The sequence below is a fragment of the Paramormyrops kingsleyae genome, chromosome 10 (assembly GCF_048594095.1).
Source record: "Paramormyrops kingsleyae isolate MSU_618 chromosome 10, PKINGS_0.4, whole genome shotgun sequence".
Lineage (NCBI taxonomy): Eukaryota > Metazoa > Chordata > Actinopteri > Osteoglossiformes > Mormyridae > Paramormyrops > Paramormyrops kingsleyae.
This window is the reverse complement of record NC_132806.1, coordinates 22955751-22970013: the sequence shown is the minus strand read 5'-3', so window position 1 is coordinate 22970013 and position 14263 is coordinate 22955751. Positions and strand designations below refer to the sequence as shown.

The 14263-nt window shown below is 41.1% G+C and overlaps 2 protein-coding genes across 7 annotated transcripts; one reads left to right on the top strand and one right to left on the bottom strand.

The window, feature by feature from the left end:
• Positions 1–2486: 2486 nt before the first annotated feature.
• Positions 2487–6589, bottom strand: LOC111859844 (apoptosis regulatory protein Siva-like). 5 transcript variants are annotated; one of them, XM_023842878.2, is made up of 6 exons: positions 6500–6589; positions 6129–6171; positions 4793–4905; positions 3681–3836; positions 3276–3429; positions 2487–3002 (listed from the first exon to the last, which is right to left on the bottom strand). In XM_023842878.2, exons 3-6 carry the CDS (start codon positions 4893–4895, stop codon positions 2951–2953), a joined length of 465 nt encoding a protein of 154 aa, XP_023698646.1. In that variant the 5' UTR covers positions 4896–4905; positions 6129–6171; positions 6500–6589; the 3' UTR covers positions 2487–2950. The 5 variants fall into 5 exon arrangements, with proteins under 5 accessions (XP_023698646.1, XP_023698647.1, XP_023698648.1 ...); XM_023842879.2 differs by having other exon boundaries at positions 6479–6540; XM_023842880.2 differs by having other exon boundaries at positions 6452–6538.
• On the top strand, positions 6407–14238 carry LOC111859842 (histone acetyltransferase KAT5). 2 transcript variants are annotated; one of them, XM_023842875.2, is made up of 16 exons: positions 6407–6631; positions 6750–6819; positions 7313–7381; positions 7615–7751; positions 8224–8274; positions 8731–8799; positions 9615–9794; positions 9948–10022; positions 10455–10517; positions 11439–11687; positions 11913–12002; positions 12251–12391; positions 12646–12739; positions 12918–13077; positions 13250–13331; positions 13500–14238. In XM_023842875.2, the coding sequence occupies exons 1-16, from the start codon at positions 6620–6622 to the stop codon at positions 13632–13634; spliced, it is 1677 nt and encodes a 558-aa protein (XP_023698643.1). In that variant the 5' UTR covers positions 6407–6619; the 3' UTR covers positions 13635–14238. The 2 variants fall into 2 exon arrangements, with proteins under 2 accessions (XP_023698643.1, XP_023698644.1); XM_023842876.2 differs by lacking the exon at positions 8224–8274 and having other exon boundaries at positions 6409–6631.
• Positions 14239–14263: the final 25 nt, after the last annotated feature.

Sequence of the window (14263 nt, the reverse complement as noted above, 5' to 3'; positions counted from 1 at the left end):
CGTCAGAAACAGAGGCAGACTGACTTATCTGGGGGCCCTAAGATGACATCAGCATGGACACTTAGGTCTTGCCAGCTTAACTAATTAACTATTTCCTTTGGATGGGGCCCAGATGTTGGCTGGGGGCCTGGGCTATAGCCTATGCATTAATCCGCCCAAGTCAACAATATTAGCAAATCTGTCAATCTTCACCAAGTCTGGAAACTATGTAGTACTTCCAGGTATTACTGTGGTAAGCTGTGTCTTCAAAATCAAAGAAAATGCACAGCTTCTGCTTAATTCTGCATGTGTTTTTTTTTATTCCATAGAGCACTATTTTGTATACATATATATATATATTCTGTAAGTGTTTCTCCATATGTCTTGTAATTTTTGTCCTGTACTTCATGTTTGGCACCCGACTGCAAACAATTCTGGAATGTTTGTATATACTGGCCATAACGTGTCTAAGTTCTGAATACTCAGTGTTTTAAGATAAAAGCAGGGAACACTTAAGACCAATTCTGCCATATCTGTAGACCTTATTTGTAGATGCAATATCTGTAGTGTTTTTCGTTTGTTTCCCGCCAAAAAACCCATCTTTTGGGTCCCAGTCAAGCCACCAAAACCTGACAAAGTCCCCATTCACCCCCCCGCTCCATCTCGGCGTCATGTGGCTCTGCTCACCATCCCCAAAGCTGTTCTTTCTCATTTATCTTTTTTTCCTAACAGCACAGTATTTTCCTCAAATCCCCTCTAATAACCACACACCAGCAGCTACAGGTTGAGGTGACCTCCAGCAAAAATACAGTAAAAGGTCTCCAAGATAAAGACATATTTCAAAATCAGTTCATCTACAACTGAAGGGCCATTACAGCACCTATATTATTACATAATCAGCTGCATGTGACAGAGTTATTTTTATGTCTGTTACCTGGTAACAAACCAACGGCTTTCACCATATACTACCAGACTGTGACGGTGACTAACCTGCCACACTTTCCATTAGCAGCACTTTCCGCTGGTGTTTTGGCTCTACATTGACAAAAAGGCAAAAATGAATGAATGGCTCTCAGGAAGTGCCTTCAGTTTAGAGCTTAGATCGGGCCCAAAAAATTAAACCCGACCCTACCCGAGCCCGTGCACCTTGTGTCCGAGCCCGACCCGGTCCAACACATTAACTGTAATTATGAGCCCGAGCCCGATTTAAACCCGACTATTTTTTAATACGTGAGCCGTTGTAACAGACGTTCTCAACTACAATTCTAAGTTGTTTGAACTACAGAAATTAGTTTAGATTTATCTTAATGAAAAATGCAACAAGGACGAAGCATGTAAACTGCATTGTTTGTTTATTCAGAATGGATTTTTGAGACACGTTTAGAAGAAAAGCACGTTTTCACTTATCCAGTTCGCTTGCTGCTGGAACCAGTTTGTGTGCTCGGCATCGAACTTTAAGTAAAGGGTTAAGAAAAAGGTTAAATCCTTCCGTAAGCAGCCAACGAGGTATGTGTTAATTAAGTTTTAGTTAAGTTTGTTGTATTTAGCCATGTAAATGTAAATGCTAACTGAGGTTCGTGTTAACTGTATATGAATTCTCTAAGCTGTCTTTATTGTTATTTATGTTTATATTTCATTTGAATTTCAATGTTTGTTAGCTAATATTGTAAGTAAATGTGCTTGATTTTGTGTTTCCGTATCTGTATTTAGTTCTCACGTCTGCCATGATGGTGATAATAACGAAGCCACTGTCTTTCGAATAAACCGTCGGCTCAGTTAAATGCAAAGGACTCTTGTGCTCGTGTCTTACGGGAGGGAGCTACATTTATAATTATGGCATAGCTCTCCACCCAATTAGGCTAATTAAGTAATGATTTAAAAAAAAAAAAACACACACAAATGCTTGATCATGGCCCCGCCCAGCCCGGCCCGGCCCGAAGATAGTGGCAGGAAATATCGGCCCGACCCGGCCCACGGGTCGGGTCGGGTCGGGTCGGGTCTGGGCTCGGGCTCGGGCAGAGAATCTAAACTCTACTTCAGTTCCTCTTCTTAATGCGTTACTCTCAAATTCTATATTACAAGTAAGCCCTCAAAGAGCTTTATAAGTTTCTCCCAAAACCATTGTTTTTACATCCCAGATACTGTCACAGGATGGTATTGTGGGTCTGTCATCGTATAAAAAGACGTCAAACAGACAGATAGGCGGGAGGCAGAGTCAGAAATTCCCACAATTACAATAGACAATAAGTCAAACAAAACATAAATTTTATGTCATACAAGATTGAAAGATGCTATCCATTACCAATATATCATTCTTTTTCCAATAATAAATGTCCAGCTGGATAATGTGTAGCCTTTGTTTACAGGAAGGTACTAGGGGTAGGTTCTATACTTTATACTCAGCATTATTAATAGACAGCATGAGAAATTCCATATAGAGATATGTCATTTGTGATGGCTAAGCACAAATAGAAAACATGGATAAAGCACAGACAAAACTCACAAACTGTGTTTGAAAAAGAAGATAAAAGTCTTCACATTTAATTCATTATTGTTTGACATGACCGGAATGTTGTATGAACTGAATGATGTTTCTTTGTTTAAAATTTTTGTTTCATGGAAAAATGTTTACATTTAGTAGCTGTCAGTTTCATAAAATTAAATGAAATTAACAATATGTAGCATTTTAAACATCAATTTCATAGACTATTACTGTTCCACAACACCAAAAATTTACAGGAATGACCAAACAGAATATCCCAGCAATGTTTTTCAGACTGTGAGGCCAGTATATGCTTGACGTGAAGATGATTACAATATGGGGTGGGGGGGGGGGGGCAGGAATGCAAAATTTTTATTCGATCATGAAATGATACCTTTTAAAGATTTATAATAAACTGAAGAGACACAAACAAGACAAAGGGATCTTTCGGCATAAAATTCCAAAGACGGCCACTAGAGGGCACCACAGCTACTCTGCCAGGCAGTCGATGCAGGTCATCCGTTCGTAGCGTTCATTGTAACTAAAACAAGATGAAGGACATTATGAAATATTGTCAGCATTTAACTAGACTGATGCCAGGCCATGCTGTGAGAACTTCAAAAATGTATTGGTAATTATTTAATGGGTATCATATGGGTCATAATAAAAAACATATGGGTAAAATACACCAAACAAAGTCAGAATTATCATATTTGACTTCCAGTAAGATGGTATACTATACTACTGCACTAAATTATAATTATTTCAATTATTATCATAACCACAATCATAAACACAACAATGTGGGCTATACTTGGGCTGGCAGCAGATGAAACAGTGAGTCCGGAGGCACAGGGAGCAGCGTCGCTGGCACTGCATGCACACCACCTTCTCACAGCGCACACAGGAGTCACTGGCCTGCAGGGGGCGCTCACACAAGGTGCAGGCAGGGGAGGATGGTGGCTCAGCTGGATGCAGACCAAAGAAGGAAGTGGAAGCACGGGGTCGGCTTGCAATCACAATAATGGTCCCATACATATTTATTAACAACAAAACCCATAAAACAGCAGCAAACAGTAGGCACTGCATCGCTACATTGTATAACACGCATCCCTACCAATACTGAGTGTTAACGGGGGTGAGGGGTTCGCTGTTATGCTATGCCCCTTATCATGACCACGTGTCTTACATACATGGGTGGGAAATGAGCCGCTCTTACCTGCACTCCCAGGGCTCCGGAGTAATTCTCCCCTGGACCCTATTCGCATCTGGCCCCTAGCTGTGCCCCGTCGCGCCAAGGGAGAAGGAGACACAGTAGGAGTGGGAGAAAGTTGCAAAGAGCGGGCACCAGAGAATAACAACGCTCTAGTGTGCTCTGAGAGAGGGAGAGCGAGATATGAGGCAAGATAACAAAAAACAAAAACACAGCATACAAGCATAACTGGGACACTTTATCCAACCTGACCCTGACCAGTTTAGGTATGCGTCGTCTAACTTCCGGGTTACGTTCTGTCCAATAGGAAGGCATGTGACTTGGATGCTATGCAAACATCATACACACTGCATACAAATCTGTACGGTGCACTGCACCTATACTGTATTCATACTGCCTAAATAGCTAAGATATTCTTTTATAATAGATTCATATGAGAAAGTACACATTCAAATAACGACAAAAGTACAATAAATGCAAAAATATGCAACATACATGTTTATTATCGCTGTATAATAAATTAGATACGCTATGTCTGCTGTGTCCTGTTAGATTATCAGGTTTTTCCATCTACTTTAACCCGATGGGACCTCAGACATATGGAAAGCCATTTGTATAGAAAGCAGTTTGAGCATTTATTTGATATTAAGGTTAAAAGAGGCTTTAACTAGTTAACTAGTACCTATTCTGGCCTTCACTATTCAACTAGTGAGCATTTTGGCTCTCACCAGCTGCTACAGAAAATTGTAGATCACTAGTTAACTAGTTGCTGGAAAAGAATGACTAGTAGCAGTTTTTGTTCAACTAGTACTACATAAAGGCAAACTAGTGTGACGAAATGTCCGACTAGTGCTGATAACGACGGAAATGGTGGAGGAAACTGAATTCAATGCAACGCAATATCGAATGATTTGCCAAACGGCTTTCCAAATATACGGGACGTACATGCGGTCGGACATTGCGTGGAAGGTCGTTAAGCGAGGCATAACTGTATAAGACTCCACAGCCATATCGACTGAAGGATGAAGAAAAAAGGCACAGGTTACCATTAACTTTAGCCTCTGCCCTCATACTGCAGACAGCAAATAAGAAGCCTTCTGAGCCAAAAGCATTCTCACCATAGACAGCTTTTTTGTCAGCCTCCCCCGCTGCTGCCCCATCTTTCACACAGGTTTTCCTCTGGGGAGTCCCGTCGGACCAGAGGCAACAGCGCTTCGACATCCCTGTCCCTCTGTTCACGCGTTGAGACAGAGAAAGGTGGTTTTGTTTACTAGAAGCAAAACATGGGACTACCCAAAAAAACAAACCATGAACTTAACCAGCACTAAATATGCGAGTCAAGTTTAGTCCTTACAGATAGCAGAACACTTCAAGTTCATAAATGTGCCGATATTTATTTGTTGTGTGGTATACAGTTTTAACTTATAAGCCCATGTTTTCTACGTATATAAAATATTCTCTGGGGTCTCATTGGATTAATTTGAATAGTTCGGTGAAAACCTCCCTAAATCTCCATAAAAACTACTTACATGGCTAGTAATTGATAAATTGGTATGGAATACCTGTATGGTAAGAAATCAAAGCAACTTAAAAGGGTACGCAGATAAAAATGAAGTGTATGAATTGCATGTAATGCATACTGAATAAATACGGGGTCGATTAGTCAAAATCGTGATTAGTAATAACGTAGCACTTTTGCTGTATTTGCAGCAAATACTTAAAGAAAAAAAACGTTTGACGATTGTAATCAGCATTATTTCATGACAATTACTGTTTAAAATTAAGTCACTTATGTCGGCTCACATCGTTAAGGATCAAGGGTTTCCCGTATGAATAATGAGAAAGGCACAAATCATTCATGAATAACACTGTCACACAAAGAGACACACCGACATGTCTCCTAAAAAAGTGACCAAATGGCGCGTCGTTGATTTATTTTTAAATTATTCATTCCACAATCGAGCAGTTTTATCTTGAAATCATGTAAAAATTCTTTAAAAGTGTGAGATATACGTTACAGTACATATTGCAAGCAAATTGAAATTAACTGCTGATGTCCAATCAAAAAGACCCAAAACTGAGTACTTGTATAAAATCCATACCAACTGAGAATTTAAATACACAGACCAGAGTAACTGTCACAAATAATACCAATTCGCTTTTATATAAAACGTATTTAATTACAGTAACATATTTGAATATTTCTTTGACCGTACAAATTATGCAGAAAAGACATATATTATATGGAATTCTGTAGTCGTTTTCATTTTGTCAACAACCTCCAGCAGCAATTTTGGTAAGAATTGTGGTCGAACTATAATAAATAAATGTTGAGAATTTTAAAACAGCAAGATTACATAAGTACAGTCACATAGTAATTTTACATCGAACTACGGCGACTGGATAGTTTATTAGTGTTGTTAAATTAAACGTTTCTTTTTCACCGTTACTTACTAGCTGCAATCTGCCATCTCAAATGTCTTCATATCTGTGAAACCTGCCGGACAGAATAAAAAGCATTTGATTAAGGAAAAACACTACGAGCAGCAACACGCACGGCGATCACGTAAACATGCGTTCTGCGCTTTTGATGTTTTCGTGCGATTTTGTAAACAACGAAATCTGTTGTAATTTAACGGTGGGATGCACGGTAAATGCAATACGTTACCGCCATCTACTGCACCGGAGTACCGATTTTTAAACAATAATACTTTTAATAACGATACCAAAAGCGGATGAGATTCACACCCAGTATGTAAAACATTATTATACGCAACCCAGTTTATCCCAAAAACAGATTTTACGTAAGGGAACAGGCAGCCGACCCGAGTATGCACAGTTGCCTCGACCGGAAGTGCATGGGGTGACCCACAATGCATCGCGGTACGCTCATCTAAATGCCGTGAGTCGCCTGTTGTGCTCAGTTTCAGAGACAGACGACGAAGATGGCGGATTCGGTGAGTAGCGTCTGTTGGGTCGCTTTAAGCGAAGCGCGAACTGTTTTAATTCGATTTTGGGTGCCCTGGACACACCCCGTTCCCCTTAACTGGTTCCCGTTATCTTTCTACATGATAGCAGGTGGAGGTTATCGAGGGGTGTCGGCTCCCGGTTCTCAGGAAAAACCAGGAGAACGAAGACGAGTGGCGTGAGTAGCTAGCTAGCGACCCCAGTCGGAAGGGCACGGCGCCAGGCGGTCATGGCGGTGTCTGAGCGTGCTGTAGCTGTCAGCTGGCTAGCTAGGCTAGGCTAGCGTGCGGCTCCAGCATGTAAACACAGCCCTGACAGCCACGGGGCACCGGACGTCCCGAAACCGAGTCACGGCTGTTTCAGCTACATGTTTCCCATGAATGCAAAGGGACCGTATTTATCCGACTAAAGTGTCGGGGGATTCGGCCGAGTCGTTCATAAAGCTGCCTAATTAGCATTTTGCAGTGTCTTGTTAATGAAGGGGAATTGCAATTATATCCGTCAACTAATCTGCTGCCTAGCTACCTGTCTGTTTCATCTGTTTATTTCTATATGTCTGGCAGTATTTTTTTGTGATTTTATGTTATACGAAAGCAATAAATTGTCACATGGGGAGAGGTAATAGTTATATGTTTATATTAATGAGTTACGTGGAAAAAATCTCTTTCCAGCTCTGGCTGAAATTCTCAGTGTTAAAGAGACAGCGGGAAGAAAGCTCTACTATGTCCACTATATTGACTGTGAGTAAACTGTTTTTTTTTTACTTGTTTCACTGTTTGAAACGGAGTGCCTGTCGTCCTGCCGTGTTTTTTCTACAATCGATAGAAAGAGTGAAGAATGCCTCTTCAGTGTCATGTAAATAAACCAAATGTAAATGCATCCAACTTAAGTTGATCTACCCCAGTATTTATATTACTATTTCAATTTCTCAAGTATTTGCTATTATTTTGTACATTGACGTTTGCATCTTCAGTCAACAAGCGTCTGGACGAATGGGTTACCCCGGACAGGCTGGACATGAAGAAACTGCAGTTTCCCAAAAAAGAGGCCAAAACCCCGACCAAGAATGGGCTTCCTGGGTCCCGTCCCGGGTCCCCAGAGAGAGAGATGGTGAGCGCACCAGTGCTGACGTTTTTAATTATAAAAATAATAATGATTATAAGAAAATTGTTACAAATTCCATATTGGATTAGGTCTGCAAAGGCATTTCCCCCTCAAAGTTTTGAATAGTTGTTAATCTGATTTTTAAATTAAATATCTGAGTGCTTCAGACTTGCATTGTTTTAATTTTTTTTATTTTTAATTTTCGTAGGTTATACTTTTTGTATACTGGTCTATGCAGTAAAATTATACTGGTCCATTGTATACTGGTCCATACAGTAAAAATCTTAAGCATTATAGCTTTGTCTCTGTGATGAGTGATATAAATGGGGACTGTTTTTTATTTAATAATATGAAATTTTTAACACTATTGGTACTGTGCTGCACAAGTCTATGAATTGCATTGCCTTATTATGAAGGGATTTTTTTTCAGTGTACTTTACATTTTTAGCAGACTTTTTGTTTTGTTTTTTATCCAAAGCAAAACTCCAAACAAGTTGTACTGCAAGACACCAGTTTGCTAGATATAGAGGTGATATTTACTCTTAACATTGTTAGAAACGGCACACAGTTGTATACAATATGCAAGTTACTGATCTGGAAAAAGTTAGGAATTGTACACAGTGACTTTAGTATGAGAATGGCATGCTTTTGCAACAGCTGCCCATGTTGCATATCATTTTACATTTGTATTGTGCCCTCAGAGGTTCAGTGTTTCATATTATAGCCCAGTCGAATTCGACAGTAAAATAATTTGTAAATAATGCATGATTTAAAGCCAATTAAATCACTTTTTAATAATAATGTATAATATCTCACTGTCTCTATACAAAGATCTAAGGCAATATCTCTTAATTCCACTTCTTGAAGATGTCAATATGCAGTGATGTAATGGTTATTCGTATTAACCCAGGGGGAAATGAGATGCAGTGAATGTTCAAGCTTGAGTTTGAATGCCAGTTAACCCCCAATTTCTGTTCAAATTCAGAGGAAGAATCTAGATCAGAGCCTCCAAACTGCTACAGCTCCGTCCAGAGGCAAAACTGTCCCCACACCGGTACACCTTCCCTTTATCAGCTTTCCACATGTAGCTTTGGAAACCACTGGCAGTTTCCACAAACCCAGAGTAATGGGTGCCAGTACAGTATAGAGCAAGCATACCTGTAGTATAGATGTCATCTTGTGTTTTGAGCTGTGGTGTCTGCGCAATTCTGTATTCTGTTAAACAAAACTTTGGCCCTTTCAGGAGAAATTGATCTCTTGGTAAATGGTTGTACAGGTGTATCATAGTAGCTGGACAGGTGAGTATGCCAGGGTTCCCTGCTGTGGCTGTGTTTTGTTCCATTATTTGGGACAATTTCTTAATTTTTTATTTATTTTTATTTTTTTAAGGAACTGTACTGAAAGCCAAACCGGTTCGGAATGATTTCTGATTATTTGGTTCCTTTTGACAGATACATTCCTATATAATAGACAAGTAAATGCCTTGTTACAGATGATAGTAACTCAGATGCATCCACAGCGTTGTTCTCATTGAGATTTTAGCACCATTGAGATTAAAATTATTTTTGTTTTTTTAACCCTGTGGTTTATATGGTGCTAAAATTGTGATTGGTAAATGTTCTAGTTTCAGGTGTACCTTTTTAGGTTAAAAGTTGGTGGGTGGAAACAGAACATTTTTCAGTTTCTTTCAGTGACAGATCTGTGCAGAAACATTTGGCTGTTGATAAAACCCTAGTTAAAATTAACTCTCATGTAGAACTAAAGATTTAGGCTTTTTATTTAGCAATAAAAACAACCACTAAATGGAATCCCATTAAGAGTCTAGCATTTTTGCAATAATTGACTTCCTGTCTTCTCATTGGTTCGCAGAAGAGAAAGGCAGATCCTGTGTCCCTGGCGATGCAAGTATCCCCAGCCACACCTGTGTCCACTCTGTCGGCATCTGTGGAGGTCTCGCAGGCATCGATCTACCCAGTAGCACGGGAGCCGAGCACTTTCACTCCAAAAGCCCCTCGCGATGACCACGAGCCGCTCACGACCGTCACCACGGTAAAACGCCACCGCTTTCATTCTGTCCCAGCATTCCCCTTAATCGGATGGCGGGACAAAGTGCCTCGCATGGCGTGGTTGTGCGTTTCTTACTTGTTCTCGTTGTGTCAGTATAAATAGCTACCTTCTGCCCGATTGGTTGTTCTTCTGTAGAACGGAACTGCCCGTCGCCTCATGCCCTCCCAGCCAGGCAGGAAGAGGAAAGCAAACTGTGTGGGCACCGATGAGGTAGGCAATGCCCCCAAGGCAGGTACAGGGCTCTCCTGTTCTGAACCCTGACTTACATTGTGGCACAATAAGGAGGTCGTCTGTTATTTATATGAATGAATGAATGAGTATGGGTGGGTATATATAAGCTGGGCGTCTGTGCCGATCAAACCAGGCTTGTAAAAATGATTCTTTGCAATAACACAGTGATTTCACCTGCCTTTGTGTGATGATCTTTACTAATTCCTGACCCTGATTGATTACTTTAGGGAAGAATAATGTTTATTATAAGAACAGCAAACATCTCCTCCTGTGTAATTTTTCCCTTCCTTTTTTCCTTCTTCAGACTAATGAATGTGTATGAAAACATGATATAGACACATCATGTGCAGCATTTTCCCTTCACTTTAAAAATGTCCAAAAGCCTGCAACCGCTTGTGTCTCCTCTGCCAGATAATAAAGGTTTTCCAGTATAACAGCCCTCGATGCGCCAGTGTCTATCTGCCGCCTGGAGAGGTCTGGTTATTTTTTCCTTCTCATTGCCTTACTGTGTGTTTGTCTGCAGCGCTTGGTCTCAGACCCGTCGCTGACCTAGTGGCCTTTACCAGTGTTGAACCCTTTCACTCGATGGTCTCTCACAAAATAACATTTTCACTCCCTTAATGGGGAAGAATTTTTCTATAAACCTGAAATGCCACATATCACCCCCCCCCCATTTTAATCAAATTAGTATAGATGAGTGTTCACTCCCTCTGCATCATGAAGACACAATTGCAGTTTTAAAAATCTGCTTCTGCACAAGCAGGTTGTGGTTAACAATCCATGACATAACATACATCTCCCTGGAATACTGTCCCATGCCAAAGGGGTTAGTGAGAAGGTATAAAATAAACATTATCCATCCCAGGGGGAAATTCTTCAGTCGTAAGTATTTGAAAACACAGGAGCTACTGTAGCAGGTAGCTGCTTGAGGCAGCGTTGGAAGATCACAGTATAGAAAAATGTTTCCTAGCTACCTATCACTCTGTTTAAGCCATACTTAAATCATTGTACTTGAATGTGAGAATATTCAGAATAGTAAGACCTTTATTACAGCGTTTTTACAAAAAAGTTTTTTGAAGTTGCATTCACATGTTTGTGTTCATCTGCTTTGATCTAGTGTTGAACTCCTGTAAAACTGGACAGTGTTAACGAACTGCTGAATAAATGGGTGTACAGCTTATGGACCCACTGCTTTGAACTGGTCGGAAAAATTTGCCCTGCAGCAGAGTGCTGAGATGATTCAAAGGAATGGAAGTTCCAGTACAGTTGGCAGTTCCATGAGCACTCATGCCGGTTCGCTGTATAGACAGGGAGGCTCAGATGAAGCTGTAAATGTCTCACAGTTTCAAGAACCCCATCTAAGTGCTTTTCCCCCAAATCACTGTCTCTGACCAGGACTCCCAGGACAGCTCGGACGGCATCCCCTCCGCTCCACGCATGACGGGCAGCTTGGTGTCTGACCGAAGCCACGACGACATCGTCACACGAATGAAGAACATCGACTGCATCGAGCTGGGCCGCCACCGCCTGAAGCCCTGGTACTTCTCGCCCTACCCCCAGGAATTGACCGCCCTGCCCATCCTCTACCTCTGCGAGTTCTGTCTGAAGTACCTCAAGAGCCTCAAGTGTCTGCAGAGGCACCTGGTGAGATGAGATCCCTCGCCTGCCTCGACACGTTTGAGATTAACGAACTTGAGTACTTCACTTTGGGAGCCTTCAAAAAAAATCAGTGTCAACATTTGACAGCAGCATTGCTTCTAGTGCCCCAGTACCAAGATGCCTAACATGTCCCCGGAACTCATCCACTCATCCTCCAAATACAATCAGATGAGAAAGTACTAACGTCTACTCCTCATATCTGTCCACCAGACCAAGTGTAACCTTCGCCACCCACCAGGGAATGAGATTTACAGGAAGGGCACCATCTCTTTCTTTGAGATTGACGGCCGGAAGAATAAGGTAATCCGTCTAGCTTGATGCATACTGCTTGCATTTGGGGCCACATCATCACAAAAATTGTTTTAACACTATTCGTTTAGCAGAAGCTTGACAGCTTGTAGCCTTTTAATGACATATTTCTAATCTGTGGTGCAAGTGTTTTCGGTTTGGTGCCTAAACCTCTTGCAGCCACAATGCTAATAGAGAAAACAATTAGCATTGCATCTTTTTGTATTTGGAAACTAATGCATAGACCCTTTCTTTTATAGACCTACTCTCAGAATCTGTGTCTTCTTGCAAAGTGCTTCTTGGACCATAAGACACTCTACTATGACACTGATCCTTTCCTCTTCTATGTCATGACTGAATATGACTCAAAGGGTTTCCATATTGTCGGCTACTTCTCTAAGGTAATTGTTACTCCTGATCAATATTTCTACAGTTTGTTCCATAGTGATTATCTTTTAAAGCTAATATAGAGCTGCACTTTCTTCAGGGTAAACTTTTCCAGTTGAACAATCTTGTGAAATTAAGTGGATTTCACCTGAAATATGCTTTTAGCAGTGTTCTCTGTATATCAAAGTGTCTGCTTTCTGTATTGATGTTCTTTCTCGTAAGGCAGCCGAGAGAGTGGGACGAGATTAATTCTAATTCTTAATTACAGGAGAAGGAATCAACAGAGGACTATAACGTGGCCTGCATCCTAACCTTGCCACCATATCAAAGAAGAGGATATGGCAAATTGCTCATAGAGTTCAGTGAGTCTGCAGTGGTCAAAATGCTGCTTCAAATAGGACAGCTCTTATCTGTAGTGGCATCTCTACAGTATTGAGGACCTATTACACAGAAAGTTTGACTGGTGCATTTTCTCAGGGCCGAAACCAAAAATTCTGAAAACACTCCTCCACTGTACTCTGTATACTCTGTTTTTGACAGGCTACGAACTCTCCAAGGTGGAGGGAAAAACGGGAACCCCCGAAAAGCCACTGTCAGACTTGGGGCTGCTCTCCTACCGCAGTTACTGGTCTCAGACCATCCTGGAGATTCTCATGGACCTTAAGTCGGACAACGGAGAACGGCCACAGATCACAATTAAGTGAGCAAAAGAGTCCCCATTCTTAAAACACAACATAATTAGATTACTAAAACGTATTTACTGCTGTGCATTAATATACTATGGTACTCTAATGCCAGCAAAGATCTGCTCAACTATTTTGTCTCCAATGGCTTGAAACGGGTTTCTTTGTAACAATTCTGTTTAACTGCAGTGAGATCAGTGAGATCACCAGTGTCAAAAAGGAGGACGTCATTTCTACTTTGCAGTACCTCAATCTCATCAACTACTATAAGGTGAGATTGCATGCAGTATGAACGTATCGCATAGATATAATATGGTCATATTTGTTGCTTTCTTAAGCGCCCCAGGAGGAAATAGTCATTCTCAGTCCGTCTGCTACTACCGCAGAATTGAATTGCACGGTGCACACTCTTAATTGAAGTGGGTGTCCATTTTTGTAGGGACAATACATATTAACACTTTCGGAGGACATCGTGGATGGTCACGAGAGGGCCATGCAGAAACGCCACCTCCGCATCGACCCCAAATGCCTGCACTTCACCCCTAAAGACTGGAGCAAGAGGGGCAAGTGGTAAAGCCCAGGGGACAGTGCTGACTCTTTGCCTTCAGTGGGGCCTCCCCGTTCCCAGGGAGAGTGTAGGAGGCTTTGCTTTTGTATCGTAAATTGTGGATTTGCCCTGAACAACACGGTCCCAGCTCCCTCAGCCCAGAGTCCTCCATTTAGCAGCACCAAGGAGCACTATGGCACAACAGAACTCATCCACTAGCTCTTTTTTTAATAGCTGTTTAGCTTTGAGTCTCTTGTACTCCCTCATCCCAAGTATACAGCCGATTCTGTAGAGTGGACAAGTCACATCGCCAGCATTCATCCAGCTGGACACAATCAGTGAAGTTTCAGGTTCAAGGTGCGGGAAGTTTCTTACTGCTGTAGGATCCCTCACTAACTTTGTACACAGTTGATTGCATATCTGAACCAGAGTAATCATGATTATATATATGTAAAAGGACCATTTGTACATAACTTTTGTAAAGAATTTTTCCCCTGTATGTCCTGTGTGAGAAGGGTAACTCATTTTAAACAAGCTATACTGAAATGTTGGAGGAATGTAAATTTACAGGGAGTGGCAGTTTTTTTTTTTTTTTTAGATGGGGAGGGGAGTAAAAAGTAATTTAGACTTGTGTGTGAGTGATTCTTCAGCAGGGA